This window comes from Danaus plexippus, assembly GCF_018135715.1.
Source record: "Danaus plexippus chromosome 13 unlocalized genomic scaffold, MEX_DaPlex mxdp_15, whole genome shotgun sequence".
Lineage (NCBI taxonomy): Eukaryota > Metazoa > Arthropoda > Insecta > Lepidoptera > Nymphalidae > Danaus > Danaus plexippus.
Window position 1 is genome coordinate 2,092,208 of NW_026869849.1, and position 16,523 is coordinate 2,108,730.

At 32.7% G+C, this 16,523-nt stretch overlaps 3 protein-coding genes across 3 annotated transcripts; all 3 read left to right on the forward strand.

Moving 5' to 3' along the window:
- Window positions 1-82: 82 nt before the first annotated feature.
- On the forward strand, window positions 83-7,192 carry LOC116770224 (tRNA (uracil-5-)-methyltransferase homolog A). The gene is made up of 12 exons (XM_061527716.1): window positions 83-292; window positions 1,839-2,135; window positions 2,225-2,375; window positions 2,827-3,002; window positions 3,918-4,238; window positions 4,362-4,499; window positions 5,157-5,272; window positions 5,350-5,458; window positions 5,724-5,846; window positions 5,930-6,122; window positions 6,360-6,577; window positions 7,025-7,192. Exons 2-12 carry the CDS (start codon window positions 1,983-1,985, stop codon window positions 7,142-7,144), a joined length of 1,818 nt encoding a protein of 605 aa, XP_061383700.1. The 5' UTR covers window positions 83-292; window positions 1,839-1,982; the 3' UTR covers window positions 7,145-7,192.
- Window positions 7,193-9,406: 2,214 nt separating this feature from the next.
- Window positions 9,407-13,753, forward strand: LOC116770339 (tyramine beta-hydroxylase). Its single transcript, XM_032661777.2, has 11 exons — window positions 9,407-9,550; window positions 9,717-9,940; window positions 10,016-10,156; window positions 10,227-10,502; window positions 10,636-10,785; window positions 10,885-11,017; window positions 11,197-11,363; window positions 11,846-12,028; window positions 12,185-12,372; window positions 12,625-12,781; window positions 13,271-13,753. Exons 1-11 carry the CDS (start codon window positions 9,472-9,474, stop codon window positions 13,364-13,366), a joined length of 1,794 nt encoding a protein of 597 aa, XP_032517668.2. The 5' UTR covers window positions 9,407-9,471; the 3' UTR covers window positions 13,367-13,753.
- Window positions 13,754-14,526: 773 nt separating this feature from the next.
- On the forward strand, window positions 14,527-15,944 carry LOC116770366 (cold shock domain-containing protein CG9705). Its single transcript, XM_032661815.2, has 3 exons — window positions 14,527-14,821; window positions 14,889-15,011; window positions 15,216-15,944. Exons 1-3 carry the CDS (start codon window positions 14,715-14,717, stop codon window positions 15,367-15,369), a joined length of 384 nt encoding a protein of 127 aa, XP_032517706.1. The 5' UTR covers window positions 14,527-14,714; the 3' UTR covers window positions 15,370-15,944.
- Window positions 15,945-16,523: the final 579 nt, after the last annotated feature.

The following is a 16,523-nucleotide window of genomic DNA, read 5'->3' on the forward strand; positions in this document are numbered from 1 at the left end:
ATAATGATAGAAGGCAAGTTTTAACACACTCTTATATTAAGGTTTCCAGTATAGTATTCAAGTTTCTGAACGTATCACGGTAACGCCAGAATAATGACATTAGTTCGTTGCCTGTTTATTAACCTTAAAATAAGACGTGGGAAATATAAATAAAGAGGTTTTTCAGTATATTTAAGTGTGTTTAAGACACATGCTTTATTGATTTCAATGTCTTGATGCAATGTTTTTTAATTTAATCTAAAGTAGAATTTAAAATCACGTAGTAGTACTAAGTACTAACCTGTGGCTACTGGTAAGAATAACATTTACTTATAATATTAATATTGGTGTTTGTATAGTGATGAAATAGTGTATTAGGAGCTTTTTTTAAAGAGTTAAATATCTATAATTCCTTTTAAACATTTCCTAAACTTAAGCAATCCACACCTCATTCCTTATCACAGAGATCCTAAAGATTCAGTCTTAGGTGAATAAATATAATTCAATGTCAGTATCACCTAGCCTACCCCCCCAAAGGTTTGAAATAATTCGGTCTAAACAGGTGTTTCTTTGTACCTAAACAGAGTTTACAAAACAATAGTTTGTTTATTACATTAGTGTAAGCAAATGCCACATAGTGTACACAGATTTGAATATCCTCTACTTTATGACATGTGTATAGTGAAGTAGTTTATTCTCCTGTACATAGTAGATACAATTTATATAAATTCAGAATTCTAAATGCTATTTAAAGTTAAACTATTTAGTTTTTATATGAAGGTTTTAATTTTTTTATGCGATGAATAACATGCCAGTAATGGTGTAGCATTACATAAATAAATCAAGCAGTCGGAACATCACTCTCCCATTTGGGGTAAATCTTGATTACTCGTCCAATGAGTACTGCTGTCTTGTGAGTTAGACGCTTGAGTTTACTATTACGAAAAACTTCCCAAACACTATTTCTACTTTATCTGTAAAACTCAGAGTTTTTATAGAACAAAGTATATTTCTGTCTTACAAACCAAACTCATTTTTGTCATCAGAATTTTCTCGAAAAACATTTGTGAGTGTGTATCTCTATTTTTTGACATTATTTGTGTCTATCATTCCTTTACATATCTTGATCTTATGTAAATAGTTTTGTAATCACTCACTATCCTATATTTTAGTCATGTGAAATTTCTCATGGAATCGGTTAGATAGAGAGAGGAGCTTGGATAGTGGAGGTGAGCGTTTATCACAGTAGATAGGGGCCACTTAAACCTACACCTGAATTGCAAGTCCCAGGTGCTGTCGAAGCTCCTCTCCCTGCAACGAATAGACCTGACACCCACACGGTGAATCCATGGAATGCTGAGAGGTTTCATCTCTATGTTAAATATCAGTCTTTCGAAGAGTGTCAAAGATATTATTTTATTGAAACCATTTCTCCATTATGGTTCACAAAAAAATATTTTTATCCTTCCATATAAAGTTCCATGCCATTTAGTGTTAAATGTTTTTAGATTAAAGTTTTCTGTCTATAATCTTTATTATAAATTTATAAACATTTTAAGAATATATTAACTATGTAAATATTGCATCAGTTTCAAAAATTTATTCTGTATAGTTTTTGATCAAAATTAAATGTTATAGACTTAAGTATTTTCATAAAAAATATCTATTATATGTGTAGACGTTACCCAAAAGCGCCATTAAAATCGATGTAGACATTTCAAAGACTACAAACAGAAACTTTTAAAATGGTCGCTTTTATCATTGTCTTATGTAATTAACAAAATGTACTTAGTATATGGTAATTTGTAAATTACAGACAGCCTGTCCATATAATTTATATAATATTTGTGTTGTTCTAGATATAATATTAGTGACTTTATTCAGTAATATTTATTGATATTAAAAAATATCAAAGTGCTCTCCTCAACATCTTACTATACTATGTAAGATTGGTGCAATTTTGTAAATATATATTACAAAAATTTATTTTGGATTTTGAAACAATGTCAGAAACTGAACTAATAAAAGACAATAATGAGGTTAACTTAGAAACTGATAATATAAAAGAGGAATATGCATATCTGGACCGTGGTGGGTTTTCGTCTGAAAAGTTCAAAGTCGAAATTAGAGGCCTCCCCAAATTCTATGGAATAGTGGTAAGATTTCTTTTTCTGTATAATTTTCGTTATTTCATTGCTCATAGATGTTATTTATCTTTTAATAATATTCTAAATAATAATTTAAGGAACTGAAGAAGCTAATGAATCAGAAACTGGGTCTCAATGCCAGCAAAATCAAAAGACCAAAGAATGGCAGTCATTGGTTGTTTGCATGTTTCCAAAACGATGAGGACAGATCCAAGGCAATAAGCACTCTTAATGGATATTCCTGGAAAGGTATTATATCAATTAGTTAGCTTTTTATCACGGTCTCGCTTGTGTTCTCTATTGTCTGTTAAAACCATTTTCCTTAGGAATGCTTTGAGTTCTACAACTGAATTTATTATTGAATACTTAGAGCACTAAATAATCATATCTGCTATTTGTCTATATAATGCTAATTATAGCTTGGTATAGTTAAGTCTATTCTATAAAATCTGAACGCCATAATTTTGTGTTATGCACCAATATAATTAAACCAGGCCTTTATTTGCAAGTCAAACTTGCATTTTGCTACAGATACCAGCAGGATATATTGTCTTTGTTTCTCTATATAATACTTTTAACCATTTAGTGTAAGTTTTATCATTATCGGTTCAGGCCTCCGTATTATCTCAGATCAACAACAGGTTATACCTCTGGTCCCTTTAATATAATATAAACAATCAAAATAATATTATGTGTTTAGGTAAAACATTGATTGCCGAAGAAGCAAAACCAGCACCAGATCCATTGGTGAAGAAGAGAAAAAGAGATGAAGATTCAGTAAATATTAAAAAGAAGAAAGAAGACGAGAACAAGAGTCAAGAAGAAAGATTAAAAGACGCTGTTACGCCATATTGGAACATCCCTTACGAAGAACAGGTAATATTGTATATTAAGAAAAACTGTTATAATAATATAACCATTGTCTAGAAAAAAATATTACTATATTGCTTGGACAACAGAGCAGGATTTTAGGATACATAAATAAAGTACAAAAATACTAACAGTTGGTCCGAACGCTATTTTCGGCATTTAATTATGTAACTAATTTCCAAAATTTGTTAAATGTGTTTGACACGAAAAACCTCACCCCAAATCTTTTCATACATATGGTAAATTTTATCTTTTTAATTATATTTAAAAATAAATTGTAATATTTAGTATGAAAGTATTTTTTTGAAGTTCCGTCGGTTTTACATTGCCAGTAAGGAATGTAGTAAGAGTTGTACCCTCGCATATTTCCACTTCCCTCAAAAAAAAAAAGATCTCGGTAAGTTAAGTGAAGCGACCTCAGTGCTTCGGTACCGAACCGTTTTTTTGCACATGGGTTCCATTTTCCGGCTCTGAAATTGAAACTTGCAGTTCAATCAATTTTTTTTATAAAAACTACCCTAGACAACGAGGCTATCGACCAAAAAAAAATTTAGACTCAATCGTAAATTTGCTCGCCGAGATCATCTCCGTGAACAAATGACCTGAGTCGCCAGTACAGCGTTCAGCTCGCTTTAGGTTTAGGTTTAAAGAATATTTATTCCTCATTAAAAAAACATACAGTCACTTACATGAAATGAATAAATAAAATAATAATAATAATGTGGGTAGTATACAAAAGTGTTCAGGAGGCTTAATTCGCATAGGAATGTACATGAAAAATTATACAACTTATTCAAAATGAATTTGAGCCTGTTCTCAAAAATATTTAATGATTCAATGTTTTTTATTGCGTCTGGTAATTTATTTTCTAGCTTCACTCGAATAATGGCATTGTGATTCAATCCTATGTATTCCTTTCAGCTGGCACTAAAGGAGAAAGAAGTGAAGAACCTGTTAATGAAATTTGACAATGAAGTATGGAAAATTGATAAGAACAAACGTAATTTAATAGAATCGAAACGTAAACTGTATAATGGACTAAGTTTCGAACTGAAGCCCATACAAAGGTCGCCGATCACGGCCGGGTATAGGAATAAATGTGAATTCACTGTGGGGATCGATGACGACACGGGGAAACCAACGGTCGGCTTCAGACTGGGGAGCTACGTTACCGGGACAGTCGGCGTGGCGCCAGTCGGCAGCTTGACTCATATATCAGACAAAATGAAACAAGCGGTTTTGGTGAGTGGAGCGAGCTCACAGCGTGAACCTTCTATTCACTTATAGTTATTCCAGTTATTCATCAAATGATAAATAACTTCTCTGCCATGTAAATCAGAAGAATGTCCTAATATCTCGTTACAGCTGTTCCAGAATTTTGTCAGGAAGTCCAATATGTCACCGTTCTCGCCCGCGGACTACTCGGGTTACTGGCGTTACCTCACTGTCAGAGAATCCACTCATAATGGAGACATTATGCTGATTGTGGCCATGTATCCACAGGTTGGTAGATTAATTTAACATAATTTGATTAAAATTACAGAACTATGTACTTGCAACATAAGTAAGTCCCTTGTCCATTCATGAGGACAATATGTTTGTGAAAAAGTCAATATTATACATAAATATATTTAAAAATTAAAACTGTCAAAACAAATTTAAAAGGTTTTTGTCATTTTTTGAACAAATAATTATTCATGGATATTTCCTTTTGTCGTTCGTTAGCCATATTAAAAAGTGCATTTTTTGCGGAAAGTTCAAGTAACGGAATTTCGGCTGTATTCATAAAGAAATTAGGCAATTGTTGACGAAGACGGCAACTAACAAGACTAATTGTTACACACTTGAAACTGTCCTTTAAAACAAAGTTATTTATTTAAATTTATTTATTAAAATTTTTCACTAAGGACCGGTAGATTTTGATATGAAATCAAACAAAGCTTGTGAGGTTTAACAGAAATATTTTTTTATTTAAAAGCTCCAAAAATCCATTAAGTATAGAAGATGACATAATTCAAATGCCCGCATGCTTTCGAGTGACCCAATTTCCAATTACTCTTCCGCATAGATCCGGCTGAATTTATAGCATCGGTGGCTTGAAAACTCCACAAAAAAAGTCCAGCGGGGTTCAATCAACATTAAAATATAACATTGTTACAGGATTTGACAAAAGATAAATTGGAAGAACTGAAACGAGAATTGATTGAACATTTCAGCTCCGAAGAGGCTCAGGCGTGTGGAGTTAAGTCTGTGTACTTTGAAGAAATCACCAAAAAGTTGGTCCACGTATAAACAAATAGTTTTAATAAGATAATATTATTAATATATTTACAATAGTTTTATCAACTCGCAGGAGGTCAGGTGAGGACGGCTCGAAGCCGATACATCTAATGGGCGCAACTCATATAGTGGACACAATACTCGGACTACAGTTCAGAATTTCTCCAGAGGCGTTCTTTCAGGTAATTTTTATAAAAAAATTTTTTGTACTTTCGTAATATGAATATTTAAACATTTTGTTCATTAGTAGGTTAATTTAAATTTTTTTTCTGACGCCACTTAAACTATGACACCGAGTCCTCTTCTCACTCTTACTTACTAATACTTGCATGTAATGTTTCTACATAATCACTCTAAGACATTTATACAGAGAATTAAATTAAACAAATAACTTTGGCATTCAATCAACAATAAGTCCTGTGCTCTAGGTATTATGGCTTATTTCAGATCAACACGGCGGGTGCTAACATATTATATCAGAGCGCTATAGACCTCAGCAACGTCAATGAGAAGTCCACGTTGATCGACATCTGCTGCGGGACCGGTACCATCGGCCTCTGTTTTGCCAAGGTATAAAATGACTTAATGTTGACTAATGGTAATAAAAAATAAACTATGTTCATGTACTAATACATTGTTATTTTATTTTCCAGCATGTAGGGAAAGTCCTTGGTGTGGAGCTCGTGTCGGAAGCCGTTAAGGATGCGAGGTCCAATGCTGAGCTGAACTCTATTGATAACTGTTCGTTCTTTGCTGGTCGTGCTGAAGATGTGCTGCCCTCTGTGCTGGCGAGGGCGACCTCTGATGACGTCATCGCGGTCGTGGACCCGCCCAGGGCTGGGCTACGTGAGTTTTTAATCATCAAGATGAATTTTGTAAGCTTCAATCATCCCTGGGTGAACTATATTTGTATAGTATACCTATCACGTGTTGGAGCGGTCAGTGGTATGTGTTAATATTAAACGCTATAAAGATATTGAATGATATAGGACGCGTTCCAAAATTTAATGCCTATATGTATAAAGAAAAAATAATACGTCCAGAAACCTATTACTATAAATATAATATATTTATGATCCACAGACATGCGGGCCGTGACTCAACTCCGCAATACTAAGAAGGTGTCCCGCTTGATATACATATCGTGTTCCCCGGCGTCGGCTGTCAAGAACTTCGTGGATCTTTCCCGACCGTCATCCAAGACGCTGCGGGGGGCGCCCTTCGTCCCCGTGCAGGCCGTGCCCGTCGACATGTTCCCATACACTAAACACGTTGAATTAGCTGTTTTATTTGAAAGAGAGGTTATTTATTTTATTAGTTGTGATATCTATGCTAAAAACTGTTTTACGTTACATCAGCTGTGTATCATTGGAGGTTTCATCAAAATCGGTCAAGCTGTTTCAGAGTTAGTCAGCCACACAGGAAGACGGATAAACAAAATATGGAAAAAAATATTTTTGTATATGTTCCTTGTGCAATGACCACATACACTTAGTATAAAATAAAAAATAAGCGCTTTATAGGGAGTCGCTATAATTTTATGTATTTGTATAAATTGAGATTAAACACTGAAAAGCTACGAGATAGGGGCGAGAGTTGAGTGTGGGAGTTTTGCGAGTTCTTGGATTGATTGATTGACTGACAGTTTGCAATGATGTTGACAAACATTAAAGAAACTCTTCTTTAGCATAAATATGGCAACATTGGCATAATATAACTTTTTTTTTACTAATCATATTTTGGCAAAGGTTCAACCCAGTGATGGTAATGAGTGTGAAGTTGACGAGAAAGAAGTCAAAACAGAAGAAAACGCTGACGTTAAGAAAGAAGAAAATAATGTTAGTTTGGAAGAAAATACACAGACGTGATGATATTTCAATGTTAAAATTTATAAAATAAATCAATATTATATACTATGTTTTGTTTTCTTTTTAAATTGAACTTTAATTCTTCGTTAAGAAGAAATTAAAAAAAAAATTAGGACATTTTTACAAACTGTAGCGTGACGGGTTTAAATAATACGGAAACAAACTCTTAATGATAAAATATTATATACGTAATGTTATTAAATAACTAGGCACCATTATTAATTCCTATTGTGAAAATGAAATTTTCATTTGTTAATATTATAATATTAATATCAGCAAAATTAAAGGCATCCGAGTAAATAATACATTAAGAAGGTTGAGGTTTGACGGACACACGACCTGCTCGTACTTACCAGCCAGTAGTACCTTTTATAGACTGGATAGTAAATAGCTTAAAATTTTAGGACAAATTAAAGGTATTGCATTTTTAGTGCAATCCAATTATTATACCATCAATTATAATGTCGTAGCAATTTTGACCAGCAATCCTATATGGCGACTTTTATTTACTAAAACTTTATTAATTTAGTTACCATGGCACGAATCATTCCCGAAGAACTCTGTTTTGATTTTTTAAACAAGTTATTAATAATTGAAGTCTTTGTTTTTGTAAGAAACGCTTTTAATATTACTATCAGCTTTAATACAGTCGGTATAAACGTATATTTCAACCAATGGAAATCAATACGGCCAACCTTTTTTTATAGTTCTATACTGTATTGTTTTGGCTGATATATACTCTCAACTATCACCTTCCTTGAACGAATACGAAACTATTATCATTTTTTCTTTCTTGTGGGTCGTCATCGGCATGGCGTTTAAGTACCTATTCATTCTAACACACTTTATTAATAAACAAAGATACATCATAGCTTTTAAATGTTTCAAGGTTCAAATTACAATGTAAATAAGAAGACTACATGTTAAATATTACACGAACATCGCCGGGGCAACACAGTTGTATGGCTACAATATCATAATATAACGAGTGACGTTGCTGACTCTGTGGAACGAGCTTTTGGCCGCCTGAACCAAAAGATTCCTGACACAATAAGAATTGGAATGGCATTGTTATCCTAACATTGGTTAAATCACGTAGTCTTAGGTATAGATTTTATGTTTCATTTATGCAATTCGTGTTTGAAACGAAATTTCTCAGCACTCCATGGATTCGCCGTGCGGGTACCGGGTCCATCGCTTCTAAGGGAGAGAAGTGGTTAACAGTGTCTGAGACTTGCCAGTTTAAGGGACTCCTATGTAACGCGCGTTAAACGCTCACCTCCATCGTCCAAGCTCCTCGCTCTACCTAACCAAATTTGAAATGAACCTACTAGGGCTACCTTCGAAGTACGTTCTAAAAATGAATGGATGCTAATTCTACACAGGCCCAAATTTTTAGTAGCTTGTAGAGGGATTTACATATATAAGTAAAGTTCGTAGTTTCCGTGAAACTTCTGGCTGCCACGAAACGCACCCTGTATAACTATTGCACCCTGCATATTTATTTAATCAAATCATTCATAATATAAGATCCACGTTGGTAGTATAATTTGGATAAATGATCATTAGACAACCTAATCGCCCTTAACGAGTCTGGCTCGAGGGTATGAGGAGTAATTCAGATGGAATTTAATAAAGACTCCCTCAACCGTAGAGACGGTCGCATAAAATACCGCAAATATTCACACGTACCTACAGACACTTCTTATTGAAATTTTAAAGATAGGTACAGACGTTAACAATATTATGATGATTCTATAATTATAGCAAAACCTAATGTTATTTGAGTAAAAAAATTTAAACGTGAATAATTAATTACACCAAACAAATTTAAATGAAAATTTAAAAAAAAAAACGAAAGTGTTCCATAATATTTTCTGAAAAGATTTATGTATTTAAAATTCACGATTTTGGTAAATTTGTAGTAAAAAAAGTAATTATAACACCTAATAAATTTAGTCACATGATAAAAGGCAGCACATATTTTGGCTTTATTTTAATTTACTCACACGATCTCGTTATATGCCTATTATAGGATTAAACTGACAAAACTGATACTGAAGAAATAATGATTTCGGAATTCAATTTACGAATAAAACAAAATAAATCATAATTTGATATTATTTTATAATTTTCGGAACATTAAATTCATATCACTTTTGTGCGTCAATGTACACATGCGCTAACGATCCCCACCAAGTTTTCTGAAAGCTTAAGTTCCCTGCAGGCAGGTTCGCGAGCCTAGATCGGCAGGACATTTCATTAAAGTGTCTTCCTCCCGTTAAGCCCGACTGGTTCGGTTCCTTGAGAACATACTTGATATCAATATGAGAGTGAAGTGTTTGATCATATTTTTAATGTCTTTAATTTCTTTTCATCACACTTTATCCATTCATCATGCTCCAGGTAAGATTTCGATTTGAACTTATAATAGCAAGTCTTATTTTCTTTCGGTTTTAATTTATTTGTAAGTAATAAGGAGTACTTTTGTTCTGCTAAGAAAAACAATGTTAATAGCGTTTATTTTTAATACTCGAACAATTTATATAATACAAAAAAATCTACTTTCTAGAAAAGAGATTTGCAGAAAGTGAATCTGTATTAGATGCTAAAGGTGAAATGACGCTGAAATGGAGGGTTGACTACGAAGATAAGAAAATACAGTTTCGAGTGGATTTTTCTGATAAAACTCCTCATATCAACTGGTTCGCTCTGGGATTTTCCGACAGGGGAAATATGGAGAACTCCGATGTTTGTCTCGTTTGGACAGATTACAAGGGCAAAGATCATTTTGAGGTAAAACAAAATTAAACATCCTATATTATTGTTAACCATTACGTTTTCTAGTTATATGTGAAATTATAATTTTAGGATATGCACGCTGACTCAAATGGAAGATTAATAAGGGACAAACAACAAGATTGCAAACATTTTTATGTCAACGCAAGGACTCGTAGCTTGCATTTTGAACGTGATTTTGATACCTGCGACGATGACGATTATTTAATTGAGGTACAATTTGTTTCATGTGCAAATCTTATAAAAAAAGTATTTTTAATAATTTAACCTCATATTCTTATAGGACGGCACAGTTCATATAATATGGGCTCGTGGGACCGACAAGCTGTACTCATCCAAAGGTCTCTGTCTACCCTGCACTTCTACTTTTGACCGCAGCTTCATCCGCGTCCGTTTACTGACAATACCAGGGATGTCAATGGTATCTCACATAGCAGATGCGCAGGAATTGCGTTTCACTACAGACAATTTAAAAGTTCCTAATGCAGACACAACTTATTGGTGTAAAGTCTTTAAACTGCCCGATTTCGTATCGAAGAGCGAACATCACATTGTGAAGGTATATTTTTTATTATTCTTGATACTCTTTCGTTGAAAAATACATATTATAGAATGACATTAAAAATTAATAAACGAAGTCAGGGAGTGAACTAGTCTGTTCTGGATATGAACTTCTTTTTTAACATTTCCAGTTTCAATCACTTATAACTAAAGGTAACGAGGGATTGGTTCATCACATGGAGGTGTTTTATTGCGATGCAAAAACTGACGTTGAAATTCCATTATATGAAGGCAATTGCTTCGCTAACGAAAGACCAGAAATGACAAAGTTATGTTCAAAGGTTTGTTTTGATATTTTGTGTACATATTAAATAATGTAATATGTATGTAATAAAAATAAAGAACTCTGAGGATATGTTCAAAAATATTAATATTCAAAGGTTAAAGCTGCTTGGGCTATGGGTGCACCGCCCTTCGTATACCCAAAAGAAGCGGGGTTGCCGTTTGGGGGACCCGCTGCTAACAAATATGTCATGCTTGAGGTGCATTATAATAACCCTGAAATGTTAGATGGTAAGTTTGAACATCTTAAATTTTGTAAAGAAAGTTACAATTTTTTTTTAATATAAATAAAAAAAAGATGAAAGCAAATTTAAATATATATATTGAAACTGGTATGTTGTTTCAATGCTTACGGGACCTTGAATAAATGGGCTTTAAATTATAGACACCACTTTTTTTTTCTTCACTAGATTGGGTGGATAGTTCTGGAATTCTATTATCCATAACGGACAATAAACGAAAGTACGACGCTGCGATTATGGAGTTGGGGCTCGAATATACCGATAAGATGGCCATCCCTGGAGGACAAAAGGCTTTTCCTTTGACTGGATACTGCATTCCACAATGTACTGGAGTGGTATGACATTTTACTTATCTATTGACTTATTCATTTATCATTTTTCGTTCTCTTAATAAAGCCATTCGATGAGTAACTCCCCAAAAGACGTAAGTTATAGCTTAGACATTACTAAAACAAATTTCTACAAAATGCCCAAGTAATTACTTTCTGCTAATTCTTAAGCCAACCTTTGTTTTCGAGTCCATTATTATTTAAATTAAGACACTAAATCCGTTTAATTGCGTTCCGTCTTAGAATATACACATTGTGTATACCTTAAAAATTTATATACACCGAAAAAATCGAGATTCCTTTATTGCCTTAAATCCATTAAAACGACACACGCTTAAAAGATCAAGATAATAACTTATAAATAACTTTCCAAATAATTAGAATTTTGCATTATTTTTTACCTAATGTCCTCTGCCTTAGTTTCATTCATTTACGGTACGTGGTCACAGAATGATTTGCACCTTACTCAAAAAAGATATATTTTGAAGGGTCTTCCGTTATCCGGTATAAGGGTGTTTGGCAGTCAGCTCCACACTCACCTGACTGGCGTGGCGGTGTGGACGCGGCACGCTAGAGCCGGCATCGAACTGCCCCTCCTCAATATAGACCTCCATTACTCTACCCACTTCCAAGAAATAAGATTACTACATCGTCCTGTTGAAATAATGCCGGTAACTACAACAATATCTTTCAATGACAGGTTCATCGAAATTTTATTTATAGTAGGTACGAATTACAAAATATTGACGACTATAGAGGAACTTGTTACTTTTTCGGACATAAATATTATAAAAGCAAGGGAAAAGACCTTTATAAATTTTTTCCAGGGAGACTATTTAGAAACAACATGCATATATAATACTGAAGACAAGATGAATGCCACTGTCGGCGGACACGCGATCACAGACGAGATGTGCGTCAACTACATCCACTACTACCCCGCCACAGAACTAGAAGTGTGCAAGAGCGCGGTTTCCAATAAGGCTTTGGAAGACTATTTCAAGTTTGAAAAAATGTGAGCACTTACTTGGATACTGTACAACTGTGCTTATTATATACATAGGTGTTTGTACAAACACAGAAAATAATAATACTTCCTGATTAATTGACTTGATTGTAAAAATTAATAACACTTATGTTATTTGAGAAGTGCTATTTTATAAAATCTTGAACCCTTTAGAACAAACAAATTAAAAAATGCAGTAGTATTCATTGGTAATTCTATTTTAAATTTAGCAAAACGGAACTAAATAGCATCTTCTTTCAGGTGGGACAACATGTCCATATCGTTTTCATCACCACCCAGAGCCAACTACCTCGCTATTCAACCGTGGACTCCTTTAAGATCTAGTGCTCTCAATGAACTGTACACTGAGTCGCCTATATCTATGCAGTGTAATAAATCAGATGGAAACCGCTTTCAGGTATTTCCCGTTTATAATAATTAAATTTTTGTTATATATAAACTACAAGCGATACTTGAGTGAAACGAGCGAAGCGAGCAGAACACTATATGTATTTGGAAATCAGGAATTCATCCCCGGAGATCTTCTCGGCAACAAAACGTCCGATCGAGGCGAGGCTTTTTATTTGATAGCCCCGTTATCCGGGTGGTTATTATCAAAACAAAGTATTTAATCAAACCAGCAATTTCTATTTTAAGGCCGACAAATATAACCCATGTCTAATAAAAAGGGCTCGGTGCCGAAACGCTGAGGTCGTTTCATTCAACCTGCACCGAGAGCTTGAGATGCGGAGGTGCATTTCCTCGCATCTGTTTTTTTTTTTCATTTTTATATTTATATTACTATGTAAATTTTTAATATATTGAATGTTTCTAATATAGCTAATGTTATAAAATTTCTATAAGGATATTTTAATTTGAATAATAAATTCCATATGATTTTTTTCAGGGAGAATGGGAAGGACTTCTTGTGTCAAAAATAAAGTTGCCATTGCCTGAAAATACGAGAGCCTGTCCAATACAGCATTATGTATTTAAAAAGTAACGATTCTAACTATTTATGAATAATACGTATTCAATATGTATTTAAGTTACAAAAATTATCTGTATAATGTTATGAGAACTTTTAAACATCTTATATAATTGTTATCAGTGTAATATAATTCTCTTAGTATAATGACTCCATTACTATAACATAAGGAGTAATCGGAAAAGATTTTTATTACGTTGACACTGCTACGGGTTATTATTTATTGTAAAAATAAATGTATTCAAAAATTGTTGTATTTCAATTGACTTGTTCAGAATAATGGCTACTATGATGAATATTCTATATTAATAAACACAGTTATTAATATTACCAGTTAAGTTTTTTTTAAATATTTTACCCATACATCTTTTCATGTATTCGATCTCATACATATATAATAATTTCATAATAATATATATATTTTTTTAAATATATATATATGTTTAATCTTAAGAATATAATTTATATAATTACACCTTAAATAAAATTTTACTTTTTGATTAGTCTTTTCAATTAAATGTTTTTTCAATTGGTTAATAACTTAAACACATTTTTTTTATTAAATTTAATAAAAACCCCTATGTATCAATTGTCATTTAACTATTATACTGGGAAGCGGGAAGCACTTAATAGAGTAAGTATAAGCCAAAAATGCCTTAAATTATTTATTATTGATATTTACAACTGATACACTGCAGAACCGATATTAACCAAACATAGCTAAGAATGACTGAAAGAAACTGCATCGAAATTAGTTAATCCGTTCGAGAATTATGATGAGGAAAACATACAATGTGTATGTTTTCCTCATCATAATACATAAATACATACGCATATGGAATCAAACTTATCACAACCATCCTTTTTTGTCGCTGGTTAAAATATCTTAAGAGTCCCCACAATAAGTAGACCTAGTGCAGAACTTTTGTTTTCCTGTAAACCAAAGCATTACAGAATGCAAAACTCAAACTCAATAGGTCAATTAAGAGTTTTGTCTAAAATTTACATATTTATTATTTACTAGAAAGAGTAAATATACAATACTTAAAACTTTCACCCCATTTCATAAAATGGTAAGCTTTATAAATAAATATTTTAATGGCACCACACTATGTAATTATGTCACATGCCAAAACGTGACACTAGCGCCCTCTTATGTCATGTATTTTTTTATCATGTTCAGTCAGTCAGATTTATCAATCGTCGCTTTCATTGCACTTAGTGAACTTTTGTGCTATTTTCCTTGTTTCACTTAAATTAAGTTTTTAATTATTTTATGTATCGTATGTTTTGAACTTGACTTATTTCTTGTTTCGTTATTGAATAAAACTAAATACACCGTATTTGTAAAATAAACATTAAAATGTCTAGCGACAATGGTTTTAACAACGATGATTCTCCAAACAAATCCCACACACATTTGCAATTGCCCAGCCCTATTATTACTCGAAGAAACAGAACTGCTTCGACGTGAGTTTATAGTTATTGAATGCCAGAATTATTGCACTTAAAATTAACATGTTTGATCTCCATTCAGATCAGAAAAGGCGCTTCAAAACCCCATAGAATACGGCAAAATAAAATCGTTTTGCCGTGAGAAAGGCCATGGATTTGTAACTCCATTAAAAGGCGGTGAAGATCTTTTTCTACATATTTCTGAGTAAGTATAATTTTACAAATTTCCTCTTAACAACTTTCAGCAATTTTTTGCAGAACTAATTAATTGAGATAATATATGAAGACAAGACCAATTATTATTAAAATTACTAAATGTAAAGAACTCAGGATGAAAAGGATCCGGATTTAATTATTTCTAGTAACTATTGCAATTCTTAAAAAAATTTACTATAAATAATTATTTCAGCATCGAAGGGGAATATGTGCCATTGCCTGGTGATGAAGTTACCTATCGCCTGTGTCCAATACCACCAAAATTTGAAAAATGCCAAGCTGTACATGTTCAGATTGTCCAATTAGTCCGAGAAAGGCATTTAAAGTGGAATGAGCCACCCCTGTAATGTGTAATTTCAATATTAAGTTTTAGTATTTCTATGTATTCTAAAACCATTATTATCATTTGCTTTCCCACACTAGCCATTATATTTAAGAGGCCTAACCACATTCTACATGTGATGAATGATTAAAACACATATAATACAGTATTTTAAAGATAAGATGTGGTGCTAAATTTTTGAAGGTTTTACCATCTTGTACGAATTTGATAATTATAGTTTCTCGGACACAAGCTCGCGGCACAAATTAGAAAATAAAATTTTCCACACTAGCATAGTATTTGTTAACGGCCTAAGTATATATCTGATGTGTGTTTGGTATGTTTTATAGAATATTACGAGTGATAATTTTAAGCATTTTAAGTGGCTGAAGTTACTTTACTAGCTTTTTACGGTTGAATGAGAATATTACTTATTATTTTCCATACAATTATGTACAAGTAATTAAAAATTATTTTTCGAAATACATATTTTAATCTCCAGTACAATGTAGTATGACGTCCTGCTTGTTGTGATTATGTTATACATTATACCTTTATGACAATCATAACTGCGATGAAATAAAATGTGTAAGCTTTTAACAGTGTTTTATTTGTCCAAATAATCCTTAATACGATTGTCATCGTGATCGGCTTCATAAGTCACACAGAAATTAAGACTTAAGATTTGTTTAAACTTTTTTAATATTATATTGAAGATAAGTAAATAATATTTTCATTGCTAATTTTTATTTTTAGGTCATCCGGTGGGTTATCTCGTCATATTTTATAAAGTAAGCAATGTTTTTGTGTCAAAAATAATGATAAAATAAATACAGATTCATGGTAATTTAAACCTGGTTGACACAGACTTGTTCTACAGGTTTATCATGTGTCTCATAATGAACCGAGTTCCAAGGACATTTATTATCATGAAAATAAACACATTATAATAAAGTTACATCCATTGTTATCAAGCACTTGAAATAGTGATACAGATTAAAAAAAAAAAATGATTGGATTTTTTTAATCTACAAATATATTAGCGTGAGCTGTGTCTAATTATTTTTTAATTACTGACGCGGTTGTACAGCGATAACGTTTTATAATGCAGCCACATGCTTGATTTTTTTCACTCATGAGTTTTAATAACCGAAGATGAGAGTGTGATTTAGGTATTTC

What these genes read in the sequence shown, in the direction of transcription:
- LOC116770366 (XM_032661815.2), top strand. Translation starts at nt 14,715, where the DNA reads ATGTCTAGCGACAATGGTTTTAACAACGATGATTCTCCAAACAAATCC. An exon ending in AGAAACAGAACTGCTTCGAC is followed by an intron (nt 14,822 to 14,888) that starts GTGAGTTTATAG and finishes ATCTCCATTCAG; the next exon opens with ATCAGAAAAGGCGCTTCAAA. An exon ending in CTTTTTCTACATATTTCTGA is followed by an intron (nt 15,012 to 15,215) that starts GTAAGTATAATT and finishes TAATTATTTCAG; the next exon opens with CATCGAAGGGGAATATGTGC.
- LOC116770224 (XM_061527716.1), top strand. Translation starts at nt 1,983, where the DNA reads ATGTCAGAAACTGAACTAATAAAAGACAATAATGAGGTTAACTTAGAA. An exon ending in CCCGCCCAGGGCTGGGCTAC is followed by an intron (nt 6,123 to 6,359) that starts GTGAGTTTTTAA and finishes TATGATCCACAG; the next exon opens with ACATGCGGGCCGTGACTCAA. An exon ending in CTGTTTTATTTGAAAGAGAG is followed by an intron (nt 6,578 to 7,024) that starts GTTATTTATTTT and finishes ATTTTGGCAAAG; the next exon opens with GTTCAACCCAGTGATGGTAA.
- LOC116770339 (XM_032661777.2), top strand. Translation starts at nt 9,472, where the DNA reads ATGAGAGTGAAGTGTTTGATCATATTTTTAATGTCTTTAATTTCTTTT. An exon ending in ATCCATTCATCATGCTCCAG is followed by an intron (nt 9,551 to 9,716) that starts GTAAGATTTCGA and finishes TCTACTTTCTAG; the next exon opens with AAAAGAGATTTGCAGAAAGT. An exon ending in AGGGCAAAGATCATTTTGAG is followed by an intron (nt 9,941 to 10,015) that starts GTAAAACAAAAT and finishes TTATAATTTTAG; the next exon opens with GATATGCACGCTGACTCAAA.